At 40.4% G+C, this 22418-nt stretch overlaps 1 protein-coding gene across 2 annotated transcripts; it reads right to left on the reverse strand.

The window, feature by feature from the left end:
- Nucleotides 1-1174: 1174 nt before the first annotated feature.
- Nucleotides 1175-21009, reverse strand: LOC102205121 (rho guanine nucleotide exchange factor 7-like). 2 transcript variants are annotated; one of them, XM_005750494.1, is made up of 22 exons: nucleotides 20513-21009; nucleotides 19053-19136; nucleotides 15529-15613; nucleotides 15273-15397; nucleotides 14882-15086; nucleotides 13052-13143; nucleotides 11815-11909; nucleotides 11218-11313; nucleotides 10322-10444; nucleotides 10082-10220; nucleotides 9848-9907; nucleotides 9423-9569; nucleotides 9041-9127; nucleotides 8825-8903; nucleotides 7473-7603; nucleotides 7136-7357; nucleotides 6884-6977; nucleotides 6213-6302; nucleotides 5649-5807; nucleotides 4063-4159; nucleotides 3721-3775; nucleotides 1175-3090 (listed from the first exon to the last, which is right to left on the reverse strand). In XM_005750494.1, exons 1-22 carry the CDS (start codon nucleotides 20675-20677, stop codon nucleotides 2968-2970), a joined length of 2553 nt encoding a protein of 850 aa, XP_005750551.1. In that variant the 5' UTR covers nucleotides 20678-21009; the 3' UTR covers nucleotides 1175-2967. The 2 variants fall into 2 exon arrangements, with proteins under 2 accessions (XP_005750551.1, XP_005750553.1); XM_005750496.1 differs by lacking the exon at nucleotides 5649-5807.
- Nucleotides 21010-22418: the final 1409 nt, after the last annotated feature.

Raw genomic sequence — 22418 nt, forward strand, 5'->3', positions numbered from 1 at the left:
CTTGATGCATAAAGTTAAAAGATTAAAACTGATAAAACAAGTTAAAAAAAGAGACTTTTCCATTTGATTACATTTTGTATGATGGATTATGCAGAAAAAATAGAATTGGGCTGAAAGAAAGCTGAAAGAAAGCTTTATCACCTATTCAGGTTGTAAATCGTGTTTTTAAAAAGTAACTAACTAAGTAATTAATTACTTTTGAAAATAAGTAATCAGTAAAGTAACGGGATTACTTTTTGGGGAAGTAATCAGTAATTAGTTACTGATTACTTTTTTCAAGTAACTTGACCAACACTGGTGAAGAGGGAGCTGAGTGAAAAAGCGAAGATCTCAATTTACCGGTCGATCTACATCCCTACCCTCACCTATGGCCACGAGCTGTGGGTAGTGACCGAAAGAACAAGATCACAGATACAAGTGGCGGAAATGAGCTTCCTCCGAAGGGTGGCTGGCCTCTCCCTTAGAGATAGGGTGAGAAGCTCAGCCATCCGTGAGGGGCTCAGAGTAGAGCTGCTGCTCCTCTACATCGAAAGTAGCCAGCTGAGGTGGTTCGGGCATCTGACAAGGATGCCTCCTGGGTGAGGGGTTCCGGGCATGTCCCACTGGGAGGAGGCCCCGGGGCAGACGCAGGACATGCTGGAGAGATTATATCTCTTGGCTGGCCTGGGAACGCCTTGGTGTTCCCCCGGATAAGCTGGAGAGGGTTGGTTGGGGAGAGGGAGGTCTGGGCTTCTCTGCTTAGGCTGCTGCCCCCGGATAAAGCGGAAGAAGATGGATGGATGGATGGATGGATGGAGTTTCACATTTATGTTTTAGGTTTTTGAAGACCTTATTATGAAATGATGCTATATTTATAATTTAGTTTAAACCATCTTTCCTTTTTGATCATCTGTCCCTTACTGTAGTATAACTGTGTTAGGAAGATGTCACAACATGCCCAGCATGGGGCTCCTAAAAAACATAAAACAAAAGAAATATTAATGTGGTGCTGGCCTTACACAGGAAGGCATTCATCAAAATGCGAACAGCAGAAAAACATCAGCGCACAACAGGCAAAGAAACACCAACCAATCACAATCAATGATAGAACTTATTATGGAGACTGAGATCCACGGTTGGTTCAATATTTTATTCACTCAGAGAAATGGGTGAAATAAATAGGGGGGGGGGGGGGGGGGTGTGTGATTGTTGTCACAGTAACTAATGTAATCATCTTCACTGCTATAACATCTGAACACACAATGCATTTACATTAATCACGTTCAGTTAAATACATTAGCTAGCGCCAAAAAATGGCATACTGTATTACATAGCTTACATTAATGTGGTTCTGGTTTCAGTAATATGTCATTTGTAAGTGAAGTTTTAAAGATAAAAGCTTTAACAAAAGATTTTTTCTCCCAATGGCACGAGAAAAGCGTAGCTTTTCTGTACAAATCACCTTAGCGTGATCGACGAGGTCAAGTAGAAAACAACGAGTGTTACAAATCAAAGCCAGAATAAAAACATAACATCAAACATATATATGTATATATATAAAAAAACATTGTACAATAAGTTCCGTACTGACATCATAAAAAAGATTTTCCAGTGTTGTATTGCTTTGCCTTTGGTATTGATAAAGAAGGAGTGCAGATCCGTCACTCTGAGTGTTTCGTTTACCTCTGAAAAAATTGTTAGAACTGCATGAAAACGAATGTGGGAGCTTTTCTGAGCATCGTTTTAGTGTACCGGCGCTTATGTGGAATAAAATAAAAACCTAATTGTTTTCTTAGTGTTCATATTGTTACATGGTTTCTGTTGATATTTTGAATTACATTGGGGGTTTTTTAGGGTTAGACTATTTCCTACACTCTGGACTGTTCCCTGACATTTTTATTACTTTTATTTTACAGTGTACATATGATAAATAATGTGTTGCCACAAGTTAAGATGTGTTTTTAAAGGTAGCTTATACATTTTATTAATTTCACAACCATAAGATTGATCATCTCACTTTTTCCTTTTATTTTATCATTACAAAAAAAATGAGTAACCCTGCATTACAATTTCAAATCAATTTTTTTGAGATATTGCTTTGGATGTGAAATTTGAAATGGATGTGAATCTGGAACTCCCTGATGGTCATCTTAATTCCTGAGAAACCTTTTGACATTAACTACTGTTGATTTATTTTCAGCAACTACCCTTTTCTATGATTTCTTGTTTATTATTTGACAAGTTTAAGCACAATTGTCTAAACCCAGAGGTGGATAAACTGACACAGTAGGTCCAAGCAAATATCAGTAAGGCTATGCACTTATATGGATCATTTTTGTATTAACACAACACTAAAAATGCAATTTAATCCCGTAAAACCTGTGAGGTCTCTTATAAGTGCTGGTAGACTTAGATTGCATTTAAAAAGTTTGTAGTTTTTTTAAGTTCAGAAATCCGTGAACCAAAGTGATTATATTAAAATCAGAAAATGAGAAATAAAATGTGGAGTGTGGGAATAAAATTCAAGTTTCAAGGAGGAGTTTCGTCCACACAGCTCAAATATCTGTGAAATATATACGCCCATGTAGAGCTAGTGTTCATGCCCAAGGCCAGTCAGTAAAACACTTTCCTAGCAATTGTGAAATGTTGCACTAAAAAGGAATGAGAGAGAAGTACACAAGCACAGGGAAAAAAAAAAGTCTTGATTCTCGTGTCAGTGTTTCAAAGATGGCTAATCAGCTCACCTGCAGGCTAGTATGGCTTCACAGCTTTAAGGTCAGTTGGGACAGCTTTGCCAACAGCTGGCAGGTGTTTTACATTGGTCCACAGTTTGGCACACAGGTCACTGTGAAGGTCAAAGCTAGCGGAAATGGAGACATGCTGCAGCGGAATTAACTATAAGCAGCTTGTTGTCCACACAGGTTCAATGATTTCCAAGTCATTAAAAAGTCAGGAACTAATCTCATCCTTCAGTGTCTGACACAAATCTCAGAGGTTTGTTTCGTCCCAGGTCGGGTCGTTCATGTTCTTCAGAACTCTCCTCACAATCCTCTCCAGCTCTTTCCTTGCCCGCTGTTCCTCTTCTAGCGTCCTCTTCATCCTCTTGTTGTCCTGGAGGAAGGGTGAAAGGATAAGGAGAAAAAAATAGATGAAAATAAATCAAAAGAGAGACAATAGATATCAAATTCATCGCCAAAAATAAAGTGAACCTGCAAAGGCAGAAACAGGCAGAGAAAAGGTCAGGTCAAAGCCACCACAGTGATCTAGGTCATAAATAGCATCGATGCACAGAAAAGGCTTCTTTCAGCTGCTCCGTTACACCAATATGGAACTTTTGTCTTGAAACCAAAGTAAAAAACCCATGACACTGCGCTGTGCTCCACACTAAGTATATTTTTACTCATTCAGGACCTGATCTCTGTTTAGAAACAGCCTCCATCCCTACTTTGTAGCTACTACAAAAATACTCCAAAGTATTAATGATCTGCAGTAATTCTGTCAGTAGAACCAAAACCCTAATTTCTTTTATTTGTATCAGGATAAAGGATCTGACAGTACAGCATGTGTCCTTAATTAAACATGCAGGCATGCTTTCAAACACACTGCCAGCAACTTCTTGGAGACCATCTGTGTTCTTGGACCTAATTTTGAACCTTTTATGTAAAACACGAGCAATAAACTGGTTACAGTAAGAAGATCTTGGCAGCAATAACTTTGTTTCTAAAAGAACTGGAGACAGACCTGTTTGAGTTCCTGGACTTCGTCTCTGAGGCTGTACACAGTGTCCACCAGACTCCTGCAGGCACAGAAAACAGTTCTTATTTATTTAGCTTCACCAGCACTGACTGAATATGCACAGTTTCACAAGTCTCTGCATGAGTGTTGATGTAGGATTTATATACTTTGAGATTCTGTTTAGTATCCTCCACTTTCATTAAGCATATTTATGCCTTCGATTTTTAAAACGTTTCTTTTTATTTATTGCCATAATAATTGCATGCCCACAGGGATGATAAAGGCAGTATCAGTTTTCTGTGTGTAAGCATTATAGCAAACATTAAAAAAAACATCTTTGTCTCTCACCTCTCCTCTACTACAGTCTGTCCATTGCTCCTTGTTTCCTCCACTATAATCTTCTCCTCTTCTGGGAACAACACCTGGACGTCCTTCCTACTGGAACCTGATTCGACATCGACAACAGTCAGGTTATTATAAAAAATATAACCTGTGTGACAAATGCACAAACCTCTTATCATTTCAACTTGTAAACATACAGTTCAAAGAACAATATCAGAGGCTTTAACAGGTGATGCCTTACAAACTACAAGCAAGCAAATGATATAATATTACCTTCACTGCTGGCAGATATAAGATAATGAAATGTGGCACTTTCAAACACAAACCTCTGACAGACGTCTGTTCCATAAGTGCACACTGAGAAATCTGTTTCATTTTACCTGGAGCCTTACTGAGGCTATATGCACTTAATCTCCTAGGACTTGGCGTACACATATGTGGACGTCACATTTTGGGTTGTCTAGACCAAAATACTAAATTTTGCTCTACAAGGGCCTGATATCCACTTACGAGGACATTATACTGTCTCTGTTTTATCGAAATCTAAAAAGAATATCCTCATATGTGGCTCTCATTTTTCTTAGAAACAAAAATCAGGTAAAAAAAGATAATCTGGTGATTCCTTGTTTTTACATTCACTGGGTCATAATATGCCCAAATATCAAAGAGAAATTAAAAATGCATGCCATAGAAGAGTTCAGGTCTTAGGAGGTTAAACCTGCAGTGAAAGGCAATCTGTATGGTTGTCATGAACGTATCACCAGTTATTATGTTACTGTACTTGTCTACTTGCTTGTTTTGTTTGTATACATTTCAAACAGCAATAAACAGACTTTACTATCAGGTATATTAGCAGACTGCTGTATGCTAATGAGAATACACACAGGGTAATACACAGAGATAACTACTATGTACATATTATACAGCACAGATACACAGTACACAGGTATACGGACAGCAAGGGGAAGGTTTAAATCACTACACTAATATATAAGATGCTTTGAAGAAATATCTGCCCCCTTCCTGATTTCTTAGTGTTGTCCATATTTGTCACATTTAAATATTTCTGATTATCAAACAAATTGTAATATTAGACACAGATAATGAAAGTAAACACAAAAAATCGAAACTTAAATCCGATTGAGATGCTTTGCCATGACCTTAAAGAGGCAGTACATGCTTGAAACCCTCCAGTGGGGCTGAATTAACATAAATCTACAAAGACGAGTGGGCCAAGATTCCTCCACACTGATGTAAAAGGCTAATTTCCAGTTATCACAAATGCTGGATTGTAGTCCTTTCTACCAAGAGGGGAAACAATCAGTTTTTATGGGGCAATTCGTTTTAGACACAGGGCCAAGAAGGGTTTGAATAAAAACATTTTTACCATTTAAAAACTGCATTTTGTAGCTACTCGGATTATCTTTGTCTAAAATGTGTTTTATGATATGAAACATGTAAGTGTGACAAATATGCAAAAACCTGGAAATCAGGAAGTGGGCAAATACTTTTCCACAACACTGTACATATCGATCACTATGTAAACCAGCTGGTTCAGCATCATGTCGGGGTTTGCAACATCGATATCTTACGAGAAAATGAGGCAGTCCTGTAACTATGGGCAGTCCAGATACTGTCATAATCCGAGTCCTCTGATTGGTCAGAACACGGAGGGTTGCCAGGCAAGCCAGCCACTGTGAGGCTGTTGTCAGCGAGTACGTGGTTGTGCATGAGGTCAGTTCCTTGCCAGGCTTTACAGAACCAGCAATGGACGGCATTTGAAAAACCAAATTGAATGTTTGGGGGATGAAGGAAGGAATATAAACCAAAGTGAAAGTGTAACCGATAATTTATAAAACCAGAAAACCAGGTTGTATGGGATAAAAAATATAAACATAGTGATGACAAAATTAACAAAATAAATGGATGATGTTAATAAAACCCAGTAGCACAATGTGTATGTTAACAGTTAACACAATAATTGGAGCATGAGGAAAACAGAGGAAGTGAGGTAAGACATAAAAGGAGAAGAGAGAAAAAACTGTTAGAGCCAAAAGCAGAAAACAAACAATGGTTTCCAATAAGACACAGCAACTATGTAGTTCTATGCATGATGCGTTTACATATGTTGCGCTGATGGATGTGTGCGTACTCACTGGAGTTAAGAGTCTGTCGTGTCTTGGCACTGGTACAATAAGCTTCAATGACTTTGAGTATCTGAGCATCCTCCTCTAGAGCTGCTGTACCTGAGAGACAAGGGCAGACCAGGGAACTGAGCTGATGAGACTGCACCTACACGCCCTCTGGTGGACATTTCTTCACTGTACAGCTTTCTAAAAGATTCAATAAAGGCTGACTCCAACTTCAACCACATACAGTATCAAAGTTAAAGTGATCACCAAAGAAAATCTACACAGTTTGGATTTCAGCAGAGGTGAGGACTATGCATTGTTTTTATTAAAAACTGGGTTTCTGCTAATGAAATGAATATGCTGGTTTACTCTCTTAGAGAGAACTCCTTCCATTCATAAAATCTGATAGAAATGTACTTAATGGGCTGTCACAATGGACGAGTTACTTTCTTGAGTCTAAGACGCTTCAAAAACTATTCCAGTTTTATTCAGTGTTACACTGCTGTCCAGCTGGAAGTTTAGCAAAATGCGTGACTCTGACAGATTAAAGTTTATAGTACTTAAACATTATCTAATAGAAGCAACTGAAGAAATTTAGATTCACTACTAATAATATTATTAGTTATGTTGCTATGAAGTAATAGAAGTCCCCATGGCAACATTTTATAGTTGAAAGTTCAAGTTTCTGTTCTTACTTTTTCTAACAGTGAAGTCCTCTTCTGATGGTTTCCTCTCTGGCTTCCTCTTCGGGAGGAGCTTCTTCACATTCTTAGGACTCTTACTCATGTCCTTCAAAAAAAGATAAAAAATAAAATTCAGATTTCACTTTTTCAGTCAAGTCTTGGATTATATCACGCAATACAACAGAAGTGAATTTAGAAAAATGTTTGCAAAAAAAGGACGCCAAAAGCAATATCTATTCTGTAATAAACTATAAAATCGAGCACCTCCTTGTAGCAGAGAGCAGCAGAGGGCCGGAGTGGAGGAGCAGGGCGAAGGCAGCTTAAGCTCCAGGGTTTGGGGGTACTCGGTGGCTCCAGGGGTCCCCACATAGGGCTGCTGATTCCCATTCCATGCAAGGAGACATGGGGAAGGGTGTGGTAAGTGCTCACACTGCTCCCTCCACGAGACTCCGAGTTTCTAGAGGGAGTGACAGGGTGAGAGGGCAGCTGGGAGGAGGTGGGTGAAGTGGAAAAAGAGGAGGAATCAGAGGAGAGGAAATTAGAAGGAAATGACGTGGATGAGCTGTAATTCATTTATTTTGTAGAAAATGTGCCGACTTACTGTGTGACAGACAGACAGAGTCTTGTGTGTGGATGCAGCCGGAGCGTGGGTGTGTTTAGTGAGAAGGTCCAGCCATTCCTGCAGATCGTGCTGACTGTTACATGCTACCTGGATGCGCTCACCCTGGCTGCCTGCACAATGACCCACACAAAGTGGAAGATGTTAATATTGCAGACAAGCACACACATCATACAAATACAAAAGAAACCTGACCTTCCTCTCCCCAGTCAGTCATTCTTATATTTTCCAAATTATGCTGAATGTGCTACTTGTGTTTTGTACGACAGCCCTTACTTTTTATCCATAAGCAAAACTGACTATTTTTTACTATATACAGATCAGTTCAAATCAAGGCTTTGTGCAGGCCAGTCTGTAACATTCACTTTGGGCTTCTGGTGGGAGGCGTGTTGGATGAAAAAGCGAAGAACCAGACCCAGTTTTGCTTTCTTGAGGGTTTCTTTCAGAATCTTCACAAATCCGTCGTTCTTCATGATTCCTTCCATATTGACGAGATTCTCAGCAGCAGATGCACTGAAGCATTCTCACAGCATAATACTCCCACCACTGTTTGGCCTTTGGGTTGTACACCTCTTCCTGCTTTCTCCAAACATAAGCAACGTCTCTGCCCTAGAGCCCTAGTTTTGTCTCATCTGACCAAAGGACGCAGTTCCAGTGTGAACGACTGTGTGACGACTTCTCCAGGTCGTCTTTAACATACTGCAATCTAGCTTGAAGCTGTCTTTTATGTAGAAGTGTTTTTGTTTTCTTGGACTGTAAACTTGCAGCCAACTCCTGTGCAGGATTCTAACAATTACAATACCAGACTTGGCTGACTCATTCACGGGTGTCCTGATAGTTGTTCTGGATAGATCTCTCAGTAGTTTTATTTCCATAGTCTTTGGAATAATATTGTTTCACAAAAAAGCAGAAGTGTAGGTAAAACATAATAAAAAAATTCTGAATTTTCTGAATTTTTAAAAATATTTTGTGAAAATAGTTTGTATACATGTTAAAATTTTAAATATGTCCTCAAAAAAGCAAATTATACTTGAGGGTTAAACTGCAACAGTAATCACTTTATGCTTTTCAGCATGTCCTGCAAGGAGTGTATCTTCTGGGTTCTTATTATTAATGAATTTGTGCAAAAACAATCCCTGAATCTCAGAGTTTTGGCGAAAATGCCCGGACTCCCAGTGTTCCTGCCTAATGTAAATGTGAGATCACCAGGAGCAAACTGTCTGTGAAACCCCATATTTGAAACAGGCCATGAGTGTAAAGATGCTGAAATCAAGTGAGATTCTATAAAAGAGCTAAGCTGAAATGTCTTGTAGTAAATGAAGAAAGGGGCTGACCAGATATTTCAAAAGCATTCTTCAAGTTTTCTCCATCCTCTATCCTGGAAATAAGCATTCCTGATAATGGTATCCTCCCCTGCAGACCAACCAGAAACAGTGTTCATCAGTGCACCAGATAAGCTAGTAATGTTTGACACCTCAAAGAAATACATGCATGTTAGTAACAGGAACATTACTGTGGAAATTACAGCGATCAAATCAAGTGTGCCATACCTGATAGATGAATCCACTCATTCTCAGGCTGGCAGAGACCATGAGCAGAGTGTGATGGAAGAGAAGGAGGTAGCATTCATTTGACTCCTGAAAAATAGGATGTTTTATTGGATTATTGCAGGGGTTTACCTTGCACTATAAAAGTGCCAAGTGCTGTATAAATAAAATTGAATTGAACTGTGAACTGAACGGTGTTCATTGTGGGAGTGAATATAAATTTCTGGTACATTCACACAGCACAGTTTGTGTAAACGCTAAGTTTGACAAGTATGCTCAGGTTTTTCTGGCTAATCAGTAGCTGGCCTTTGAGGATGCCTTTCATTTCAGAAAGATAACAACAGGTTCTGTGTGTTGTTAAGCTCTTGCAGGTCATGATAAGTACCGGACAGTTCTGTGAGTGAACTGCGGCCTGGGACATGTGAAGGACAGGGCCAAGAGTTCGGATATCATCTCCCTCCCAGTTTCTGATCGGCTCTGTTAAAATCTGCAACACCAGTTCCTTCTTCTTCCTGACTTCCTTACACTGAGCCTGAGGACACAGAAACACAGAACAGGCATTCAAAAGCTCCGTGACATCATTTCTGATTGATACAGTGAAACAGAGGTTAAATGTACAAAAAACAGGTCATAAAATTACACTCAAACTCAAAAAATGTAACACAAGACACCATTAGTCGCCTCTTATGGGTTACTTTCTGCAGGTTGAGTAGTTTGATACACTTTGTACCCCTCACTTCTGGGCTACATTAGCATGCACATTACATTTGACTAGCTTAATGTTTAAGGACTGATAAGCATGTGTCTTACAGAGAGGCTTTTAAAGGCTGTCATAGAAGCCTGTAGATCAGCTCTGTCAGGGTGTTGGTCCTAAAAGACAGACAAGATTCAAGATTTAATCACATGAAAACAAATAACCTTTTTCCCTCTTGTCAACATTCTCTTCCCCAGTTATCATCATTCGATAAAATGATTCAATTAAATTTTGCAGGACTTGAGTATACTAGCAGAGATGCAGAAAGACAGGGAGCGATTCAAGCTTACTTCCATATGTCTGTCCAGTTCTTTCAGCAGGGTTGGGTATCTATCCAGTCTGATGAAGGGTTTACTTAGGCTAGTGGTCAGTGCCAAGATCCCAGGGGGGGGTGCTCCTTTTGACTCCATGTACTCTTTCAGCTCCTCACTGTGATACACACACACAGACAAAATATACAAAATACAGCACAAGCTTACTCTTTCGGGATAGAAAGTTTTTTTCTGTGGATTAAAATGATCAGACAGTACCTGTGTTGTGTCAGTACATTGACAGCAGAAGGGTGATTAGAGCAGTAGGTCAAATAGATTTTCTTCATCTGGGGGATCAGGCCCAGGAAGAACCCTCCAATCCTCTGCTGGCTCTCAGGAAGTCTACACACACAAATGACATGACAATACCAGTCTGGATAAAAGCAGAATCCTAGTATACTTGCTGCACATAAAGATAAAAGTTTCACTCTGTGGTAATTATGGGTGTTAGCCAGCCTTCAGCCTTAACATAAAACAGAAGTGAAAACTGATGGGAAAACAACATTTCAAGACCAAACTTTAAAACTATAATGTCTTCTGTTAAAGAGATCATTTAGTGACACACAACCAATCGTCAGCTATACGAATGAAACACAGGCTCAGCTGCTGTTGTTCATCAGGTTTAAGATTTTTATTACCCCCCAAAAAAATCATTATCATCATCGTGTACTTGTCCAAACTGGAAAAACCGGTTGTATGACTTCATATGACCAATAGATGTCGCTGTTGTTACAATAATCGCCAACATGAAGGTCCATTCAGGACAGCTGCTGGTCTGAGTAATCTTAGTGCAACAGGATGTGAACATGGGAAGTTCATCTGAGTATTGTGCATGTTTTAGAAAGGCTATAGAGAAGTTATATGATAGCCAAAGTTCAGAAAAACATATACTACATGTGTAATTAACAACCTGCAAATACAGCAGTCAAACTTTATTCAGTAAAGCAAGCAAGGTTCAGAGAAGAAAGAAATGTCTGTCACTAACAAACTGACCAGTCAGTCCAAACTCCATCCATGCATCCATCCAGTCTATCTCCAGTCTATCACAGGTCATCAGTCAAAACTCAAAAATATTACATGCACAGTAAAGACTAAGAAAATAAATATATACTGACTTGGTGTGCTCTTCCAAAGACTGAACCAGCATTTGCTGAAAGGTTGAAATGTCTTCCAGGTTTGCCTGAATGTGACCGATGTCAACACTGCTGAGTCTGCAGAAGAGAGGAGAGAGCAGAGCATTAACTCTGATGGTGTGTCAGAAAACATCTAACACACAAGTGTGACACACCACACTGTATATATACAGACAGATATACAGATAACCTGTCAGATCGATCCAACTATTTCATGAATTATATTCAGCCAAGTACTGTTAAAACCTGCCTCGTAATTTCAAACATTTATACCCTATAAGGATAATACAGAAAAAGTATATTAAGGAAAATGTATTCAAGGTAAAGGCACTGTAATTTAAAGTACATGTCTGATGTGGATCTACCTGAAATATATAATAACAGTATGCCTGGCTCCAGAATGTACAGGGACAGCAAATAATATATTCTGTCATATGTGTGTGTAAATATTAGATATATGTGTATACATATTCAATTTAGATTTACGACAGTGTAATAGATATGCCTGTGTGTGTTTCCTCCCCCTCTAAAATCGGACTCTGTTGAATAAAACAACGAAAGGTGTAAAAATAACTCTACCTGTCTGTGGGATGAAGTGGGCGAAGGTATGAACCCAAGAGACTCTGTAACTCCCTTGAATATTCAGTCTCTGCTTCCAGGATGTTCTGTAGGACCTGAAAAAGCCATCACACACACACACACACACACACACACAACATTTTCCATTACTTATGTTAAGTGATACTATTAAAATATAAAAGGAAAGAGTGAAAGAGTGAAAAAGTGCCAGGCCATTCAGTTTCCTATCACTGTAAACGTCTATCTTCAGGTTTTGGATAATTGTACAGCGTTATATGAGTTTATAAGGAAACAGCTTTTCAGTGGGAAGCGCATTTGTCACAAACTAACAGGGAAAGTCACTGGAGCCTTCGGGAACTGTAGTGTTGTCCTGGCTCGATTAGCTTTCCAAGGGTCTGACTCCGCAGGCTAACTGGCTAATCTCGCCATGACATCAGAAACCTCACAGTAATGAGGTTAATGAATTGCACGGTGACAGATAAGACAGCGCTGTGTCTCCCCTCAGGCCAGGAGCCAGTATATGTTTACCAGCATTTTAAGCAACTGTAAATTATATTTTTGTATATATTATTTTATATATTATATTTTTTTATTTAAAAATGATCTATAAGAGGAGATGGAGACGATGCCAGTGTGCAACCAATCATGAAAAAGCACACAAACAGATGAAAAGCATGCATCTTCTGCTTTAAAAGCTTCTGTTCTAAGGCTTTGGGGGATTCTTTTATGAGAAAAAACACAATAACTTTTATCTATGTCTTCGTGTTTTTGAATTTCTTTTTTAGGAACAGCTTTGACTTCAGGCACGTCTGTGTGTGCGTGTGTGTGTGTGTGCGTGAGACACACTCAGGTAAACCACCCAATGATGGATAGTCTTGTGAGGTTTTGCAGCTTGTTGCATTATTGAAACACTCACAAACACTCACGCAAGCATCAGCAGTAGCCAACCCTGAGGCAAGGCTGCCCCAGAAACCAGTGGAATGGAAGAAATAACCTACATTACATCTGCGCCACACTCACACACACACACATGCACGTACACACAAGGATGACACACGTAGGGGTGCTATGCAAGCTCCACAATTACATGCTACACAATCATTAAATAGATGTGTGGAAAAGAACAGATTGCAACAGTCCACAAAAGCCCACACACTTAAGAAATCCATCCATTGGCACAATGTAGGTGAGCAAACACTCACACACACATAGAATTTCTTAAGATTGTGATACTTACCACATTGTAATAGGTCTTGTTGATGATAGTGGTATCAAAGCCTTTGGGCGGACTTTTGAGCGTCCCAGACTTTGGCTTGTCTAACGTTTTGTCTAAAAATATCAACAAAAGAAAAAAAAATGGAGAAAGAGGGTCACTGGCTTTAAAATAGAGATAAAAAACAAAATACAAGCTACATACAAATTTTGTCAAATAAAAATAAAAGTGATGTGCTCATATAACAACACAACACATTCTTAAGTCACTGTGTGTTTTATTTTACCAACTTAACTCCCTACAGTTTCCTTTCTAAGAATTTAAGACAAACTTGATCAAAAGGCAAAGTTCAACGACCAAAAAGTAACAGTTCTGATCGCTCACACAGCAACTAAAGCAATAAATCTTCCATTCACTGTGGTGCACTGATACCGAACGTCTCATCTAGTAACAAAAGATCAACAGTCGCTGCACAAGAGCACCCAGAAAATCTCCCTCAGAAAATGTCACATAGAAACAATTTTTTTGGGATGAAAGCTCCAACATTCTCCAACTGCAGGACAATGTTGTGGCTGATCCAGTATGTAGGTCAACCAGTGATTGAATGCTATAACTCACTGACTCGACAATGTCATGTCATTTCATTGTCCAGGCCACTGTTATTACAGCCCTGGGTGGCCCATAACAGAAACCTTCTCGTATTCTTCTCTTCACTATTTGTAGACACTGCAAAGTAAGGCAAGACGAGCGACAACAGCACAAAAGTATGTTCCAGATAATGGTTGTCTTAATGCACTTTTTAAACTCACCCGACAGACTACAGAAACTAAAGAGCAACCTAAGGAAGCTATGAAAGACACTTTCCTAGATCTTGGTTCATTGCTCTCAAAAAGAATGCTTTATGTCATCGCTGTTGACTCTACAAACAGGCACAGCAATCACAAGTATAAGCCTGCTATCTCACACATCAAACAACTCCCACTGGACATTTGGATTTACTGCCATTCCTCAGAGTGCTGTTATCACGGTTGAAGTTTTCTGCTGTGATGTTAAAGTCAGGAAGTTTCTTTTTATACAGCAGCTCTGGAACTTCCTTTCTTTGTGTTATTGCAAAGCTTTCTTCCTTCTGTCCTGCCTTTCCTCCCCCAAAAGCAACAAAACTAACCAACAAATTTAACCTAAGATGTCAAAAGAAGAAACACAATGTTAGTATTAAAATAAAGGCAGAAAAAGCTCATATATGTTGATTATTGTTGAATTCCAGGGTGAAGAAACCTAACTATGCAACTATGTTAAAGAACGGCGAGGAATGAGGGGAATTTCTGAACAAAACAAACAAACCCAAAAAGAAATATGACATATGAAATAAATCTCAATTACAGTACGTGCCAAGGATATCTTGTCCAGTCCTTGAGAAATCATTCAACTAAAAGAGGTCAGGAAGTTATAATCAGTAAGAACAGACATGCAGGAAGTCTGTTTGTGTGTATCTGGTTGTGTGTCTTTGCTGCTGCTTTGGGGGAAACAACCCTCACTTTAAATTGATATTAGCAGAGTGTTTTTTTTTCAATTCCAATGTTTATTTTACTGCATTTTAAAACTTGAAACTGTCATATAATATTAATGGCTCATATCGTGCATGATGGAAGCAAAATGTTCAAAATATTTTATAAGCAAGCTGCTCTAAATCTGCTGACAGGCTTGAAGATGGGAATATGTAAAGTCAAACATCTTAACATGAGGCCCATGTGCAGAAAGGTATCAAACTGTCCTCTGTGACCAAAGCAATAAGGAGTTATTTCTCCTCAGTGGTGCAACAACAACAACATCTGAAGCAGTAATAGTTTAACCCACCATTTCCTTTCAGCTCCCGTACATAGTTACTGGGGAACCACCCAGTCTTGTCCTTCAGCGTGCCTTCCCACCAGCCCCCCTCCTCCTGCCTGGTCACAATAATGAGGTCACCCTTGGAGAAAGACAGTTCGTCCTCATTGGTCTGCTGGAAGGGGAAGCGTGCCCTGACCAACAGCTGGCCACACCCACTGCCCTCTGACATGTCCTGTGAACGAGAGGAGCGGAAAACAACGTGAAAACAGAAAGCTGTTATTTATTAGTCGTGTTCAGGCAGGCACCACCTTCAGGGGACTTTAGAGGATTAAACTTTTTCACAACACAATAATATTTCTAACCCTGTTGCTGTTTGTTTGCTGTTATTACCGTTCTTATCTTTGACGTGGTTACTCACCAGGCTGCGGTACTGAGGCTGCAGCAGTTTCAAGGAGCGACTCTGAGTGTTCAGAGAGTCAAAGGACTTGATCCTTGAGGTTGAGGAGTGTGCCACACATACGGTGTCCCCAGAAACACTCAAATCTGCAAATGCATGATGCAACTGAATACATCTTAAATTCATGTGGTGGCCAAACAGGAAGATGCTCCAAAAAAGTCCAAATGTTTGCAGAGATGGAATAAATACTGCTCTCACACACACACAGTGATCTTACCTTCAGTAGCTTTGTTGAGGGCAACCAAGGAGTTTAGCACCTTAGAGAAGTTCAGTCCCTGCAGCAGGTCATTGACCTCGAAAGGCTTCAAGGAGAGAAAACCAAATAAAGAATATGAAGGGAATTTTAGAACAGCAATAAACCATAGAGAGGTTTGACGTAAAGTGGGGAAAATACACATTCATAATAAATTCATAGAGCATGACATCAAGAATCACACAAACTGCCTTCCTGAAATAGCTGTGCATGTATCTCACATAGAAATGTGGAAGCAAATAAAAGGGGTTTGAAAAACAAAGGGCAACAAAAAACAAGACTACAAGAAAATATCTTCTTCCTATTTGGTTCACTTGAATAATTGTAAATGTACATAATGAAGAAGTATGTCCGCCTAAAAAATTAAGAAACACAAGTAGTTAGTGGGGGGCTTACATCCCTACTCCAACTACAGTCTGGACCAGGATTACTTAAAGTCTGAGCCCCCCCTCATTAATCTCCACATTACACACACAGACACACAAAACCATAATCAACATACTTGTGAGGCTCCTAATCTTGTGTACACCACACACACTGAATGACTTCTAAATTCCCAAGCCGTGAAGGTGGGGCGATACTGAGGCATAAAAGTCAGCTTTGGAAAATAGAGCTATTTAAAAAGAAAGAACATCTGTAATCTTCATTCTCTGTTTCTGCGCAGACTGAGTCGCTTTGATCTAATAAATAAAACCACACTGTCCTTTTATGTTGCATTTTTCGGAAAGTGCTCTGGTTTGATTTATGCATACAAGCTTGACTGGTAGTCAAGAGCAGCGTGGACCCAAAAGTTAATTCACACGTTCACCTCTCCTACTGGCACTGGCCCAAGACACAAAATGAGACTTAGCAACAGTGCTACAGCTGCATGTGAACACATTTTAGCCGTTTAATGCAGGCCCCTGATCAATCTGACACCTGACACAAAAAAAGCACTTTAACTAATGAAGGAAAATGCATTTGACACAGACATCCTACGTGTTACATTTGGCAGTTACTGACAAATGTTCTTACTTCTGTCCAACCAGAGTCCTAAGATTTAGGCTAGGATTACTTTAGCTCCACTGAAGCATATTAGGCTGAAAGAAAAAATGTACTACAATTACAAATTCAGACAATCCTTAAAAAAAAAAAATCAAGCATGCAATATGCTTGTCTTACACTTTGCCCTGTAGATTTTCTCGCCTGCATCTGTAGACGAGCACCTACCGTCACAACTCACTTACAACAAACACCTGTCATAGGTCAAACAGCTTACCTGATTATAGGCAGCACTTGATCTACTGTTGCAGCGAAGGCACTCAAAATGCACAGGATCACTGTCCCACCCTGGTCAAGTTTAATTAACAGCAGACGCCAATCTATGATCACGACTGTTTTTTGGGGGGTTTTTTATTAACTGTGCAGCTCTTCTTAATCACGTTCAGCGTTCGTCCACGCTCAAGCCGGCACTTATTGCCCGCTCTCTAATCCTCTTGTGCTGGACACACACAGTCTGGCTCGCCCTCTTCTTGTCCCGAGGACTGTCTGAGAGAATTACAATGCTGATGTCAGTCAGACTGCTAGTAATGGAGACCTTGGCTTCCAGCAACATGGCTGGCATGCCTCTAATCAAGCTGATTGGAAAACCCACTGGCTCGGGCTGCCTGGCGTGCAGCATTACATCAGCCCACTCTTTTACTCTCCTTCATTTCATCTTTTCATGTTCCTTCCATTCCTCTTCTAAAAGCCCACAGTTGTTTTCCAAGTCCTGAGCGAAACCACGCTACACGTCTAGAACCTTGACTCTTGTGTTGCGTAATCTACTCTTCTCAATTATGACCCCATGGCTTTTTCCACGGCTAAGATCAATAGTGTGTACATGGGTGTGTGTGTGTCACATCATACACTATTTACTAGCTTTCTCTTCACATTCACTGTGAGCCAGGATATAACCTGGCTCCTGGGCCTGCCGTTGTGCAAACACAGACACAAGCACACACCCTAATATGCGATTCTGAACACTGAGAGCGGTATGGATATTTTTAGCACAGCATTTTATAACAAATTCAATATCCAGCTTCATACTTAACCCTTTCTGTGCCAAACAACTGCTTATTCATTCCCAAATATTAACGGCAGTAGTTGAAACAGCATTCAGATCAGCAGAAAAGTCTGCTCCACCTCCAACAACACACTCCCTTTGACTTAAAGCACGCCCCCAAATGAGAACTATGGTAATGATCAAGTCACACATTAACTACCTGTGTTTTTCTCTTATTCCAAATGGGATCACCCACAACTCAATGGTATCGACCAGCAACGCACCAATATAACCGACAGACATTGATGTCATTCTCTGTCATTATAAAGGATATTAACCTGTGGTGATGGCCTGTGTTTAGCTGTTGTGTCCCACGTGGAAGCAAAGAATAAACAAGTGATAAGAAAAATGACAAAGAAATAAAAAAACATAAAAATGGATCACTCCTAGCATCAGCTCTTTTTATTTTAGACCCTAGTATGGGCCCAGAATTTCACATTTGGTGCATCTTTAGTCTGGACTATAGTCATCCTGAAAACAAACATACCCAATTATTGATCTGTTGTGCAGTCTGAATACTGCTGCCAAGTCAGAAATGAAAACAGAGCATCCACGCTTATCTCTGCTTCTTGTTTCCATAACTACAAATGGTCTACAGGCAGCAACAGCCATACAAGCCTGTGGGCTCGAAACATCTTTGAGACAGACTGAAAATCAACTCATTTTGGCCTACTTTTACTGGCTCTGCTCCTCACAGTCAACACCACAGCTGGTGGTTTTCAGCATGGGTAGAGGAGTGTATCATATGAGGATACGCCCACCTTGTCTAAATAAAAGCAAAACTGTGCAACTTTTATATAAAGCACCACGCATCTAGGCGTTTGCTAAAGACTTTATCAATGACTAACTAGTAAAAACTATAACTTTCGAGTTTATTTTATGAAAAATCATTCCCAAGTTTGCCTGGACCACATGAACATCACATAAACAGCACACCTGATGATATAAAGCCTCATATTTACAGATTATTATACAGTAATAAAGCTTAAAAGTGTCTGAATACCCCAAAATGGCTCATATGGGTATGTACAAACCTTTAGTAAGCATTAATAAAGCTGAAAAGGGCTTCCATTAGGATCTATTTCTTATGAGGTCACCTTCTTCCAGTGTTTTTCAGTGTTTATAAATATGTAATTAACGAATTGAATTAAAACAAGTGGACACAATTGTGTTTTTAATGCTTGCTCGAGGAGAAATAGCCACAGGTATTCACTCATTAACGACACACTTTCAGCTCGTGAGTACTGTCTCGTGCCATTAGCAGCTACTATAACAAATGCATTTTTTTAAGTAAAAAGAAAAAAGGGGGTCCATTCAAACAATGAAACTCTCTGTGAAACCACAGGACACGCTGCACCCGAGGCTTCCCGCAGTTAATGGGCACATTACGGGTGCATTAACTCACCTCCACACCGAAAGCCCCGCAACCTTTAACAAACTCGGTTATGTTCCTCTGACACTCGCTGTCGCCCCTCGGCTCCTGGAAAAACTGTGCACGAAGAAAAAAACACAACAACACCAAATTAGCCCAAATTGTCAACTCATAATAGACACAGAAGAGTTCCTGAAGGTGTCTAAGGTTTCGTCCGCTTGAAAACAATCTTATTCCAGCCGTTTGCTGCCTATGCACTTGCTGCTTTCCAGGATCAAGCCAGCTCGGGTAATCAGTCAAACATCCGGGTTTAATTTTCAGAGTAAAAGCATTGTTTTCATACCTTTAACTGCCTGCTTTCGTTAAACAATAATAAGGAAGTAGCCAACAAATACACAGAGCTTGTACTATAATGTAATTTTTCAGCTAGTTCATCGGGTTTTAATGTTATCATCATACTACTTATCACAAAATGTGCTTAACAGAAATAAAAAAAAACAACATATATCGTCTAACTTAAAATAAGCGCATAGTCTTCACCGAAGACAACTAGCTATGAGCTATCCTCCTAAATAAGAAAATAATAATAATTCTAATGAGCAACAAGCCGTAGATAATGACATGGTTCGTGCCTCTATTTTGATAGGACGACTCCCTCCCTGTGCGCAGGTTACTTTGAAACAGGTTTAAGATCTCCCAGGGAGGTTGGATAAGTAGGATATGACGTTGACTGGTTCATGGTCCACTGTGTGTGTGTGTGTGTGTGTGTGTGTGTGTGTGTGTGTGTGTGTGTGTGTGTGTGTGTGTGTGATGAGCTGATAAGCCTGTACATTAAAGCAGTAAGCTTCCTAAACTCTAGAACTGGCTCTGACTTCCTATGAAGCAAAACACATGTAGTGTCATAGTTGAATAATGATGCTCTAAGTAGCGTGCATTAAGTACAATTGGCAGTTAGAAGTATTTCTGCTGGTATTAGGTGCGTTTCAGTAAAATATTCTATTTTTAATGCAGAAGTCGGGTCACATTTACATATAACTTCACAAGCTGCCTCCTGTTTTTATATTCCCATAGACATGAATATTTTTTTTAATTGTGAAATAAAAATAATACTTGAGGGGGAAAAAGAAGCCTGTACTGCAGTGGTGAGTATCAAATTGTCGTATTTTCAAGTAGCAAGAACTGATTTTAGATTTTCCTCACAATCAACTCAAAAGAAAAATGTAAGAGAAAAAAATCTTATATTCTGCAAAGTGATTGGAGTGGGGGGGGGGGTTTTGTTGTTTTTTAAGATTGTTATTTTTAAACCCTACACATCCAGGGATATTTAATTCCGCAGGATGAAGCTTAATTGGTCTCATGTAATATTTATCATGAAGCTCTTATCATGAACACTTTTAACACAGTTTTCCTTTCTTTTGCTTCCCCATATTATATCGATTTCACTGGGTTATTATTAGTCAGTTGTACCTCTTTCTCCCCTTGCATTTACTTACTTTGTCCACCGTCCCGGGTCTGAGTCGCTCCAGCAGCCTGCACAGCACCGCTCCATCCTGCAGGGACGCCTGGAGGAAAGCCTCTGGATCCGAGATGCTTTTCTTGGGAGACTCCAGGACTCCGAGCGTTATGAGCCACGTTACCGTCTGTTCGGCTGAATTCATGCTTGACTTTCAGATGTCATAAAAAACAACAAAAGCAGCGGCGGGGGGTAGCAGCAGCACTCTCCCCTCTTAGTGTCTGCGCTAACCTACTTGTGGTTTGTCCAAAATCAGACGGCGGCGTCAGCCCCGCCTTGTTTTGAACACAACAATCAGCGCGCACTGGCTGGATCCTCTGCGCTGTTTTTTCCTGCTATAGAAAAAATAAGGTGGAAGTGAGAAATACCGCTTTTCCTTCCTCTAACAGCCCCTCATTGTCTGCGCTCTGGCTCTCCCTCAGCGGATGTTGGCATCACCTTTGCTCAAACACAACTGTAGCAGCGGCATTATTGTCAAACCAGCTGCTCCAAGAAGCAACTTCCTTTAATGGTTTACAAATTAAAAGTCTAACGCAACAACAACAAAATGAATCTGATACAAAGTAACTACAGGGCCAGTATTGCTTATACCGATACTGATCCCGATACTTTTAATCTATAAAAGCAGTTTATTTAGGGGAGCTCAGTGTTTCATAACTTTTCGAGGAATCAATTTTTGGGGGAAAGCTGGACTCTTTGCACTTAGGGTCAGTATCTGTTGTTTAAAAATTCTATAGGTAATAAAAAAAAATACAATTGACAGTCAACACAAAAGAATTCAAACATTTTTTTTAGAATTCATGTTTGTATTTCTGTATAGTACCACTGAAAATTCAGTTTAGAGGACACAGTAAAGTGTCAAGTCTGTTGTTTAATTAGAGAAAGCACTAAGACAGAATGAGGCCATGGTCCTCAGCCGGAAAAGGTGGAGTGACTTTTCGTTTGGTTCTTGGCAAAGGCGGCCGCACGTTTCTCCTCTCCTCCTTTCCCTTATCTTCCCTGCTTAGCTTCTTGTGTCCTTGTCTTGTCTTGTGTTTTTTGTATTACTTTTCCCTGGAACACTCTCTCACAGTCTGTTCTCTAAAATCTAAAGAGAATTATGGATTTGATCAACTGGTCTCTGAATGCTATTGACACCCTTTTCTCAATGAGAACTCTGGGCTCGGGAGAGCCCGAGTGCCCTGGAGGTACTTTCCCTGCCGGATACACGATGGACGGGTGGCAGAAATGGAGGATCGTGTGCCTGGCGGGACTGTCGATCGAGGACGCTGAAGATATCTAATTTGGAACCATGATAACAGGGTTCTTGCTGATTGGAGCTGGCTTGGCCAGGGTCTTTTTCACGATTGGTGCAGCAGCCGCAGTGACGCGGACGCTGTACCAGTCTGTTGTGGTGAAGAGGGAGCTGAGTGTAAAAACGAAGGTCTCAATTTACCAGTCGATCTACGTCCCTACCCTCACCTATGGTTGCGAGCTGTGGGTAGTGACCGAAAGAACAAGATCGCGAATACAAGCGGCAGAAATGGGCTTCCTCTGAAGGGTGGCTGGCCTCTCCCTTAGAGATAGGGTGAGAAGTTCGGCCATACGGGAGGGGCTCAGAGTAGAGCCACTGCTCCTCCACATCAAAAGGAGCCAGTTGAGGTGGTTTGGGCATCTGGCAAGGATGCCCCCTGGGCGCCTCCTGGGCGAGGTTTTCCAGGCATGTCCGACTGGGAGGAGGCAGACCCAGGACACGCTGGAGAGATTATATCTCTCAGCTGGCCTGGGAACGCCTTGGTGTTCCCCCGGACAAGCTGGAGGAGGTGGCTGGGGAGAGGGAGGCCTGGGCTTCTCTGCTTAGGGTGCTGCCCCCGGATAAGTGGAAGAAAATGGATGGATGGACTAAG

This window comes from Pundamilia nyererei, unplaced genomic scaffold, assembly GCF_000239375.1.
Source record: "Pundamilia nyererei isolate P.nyererei 1_Seehausen unplaced genomic scaffold, PunNye1.0 scaffold00276, whole genome shotgun sequence".
NCBI lineage: Eukaryota > Metazoa > Chordata > Actinopteri > Cichliformes > Cichlidae > Pundamilia > Pundamilia nyererei.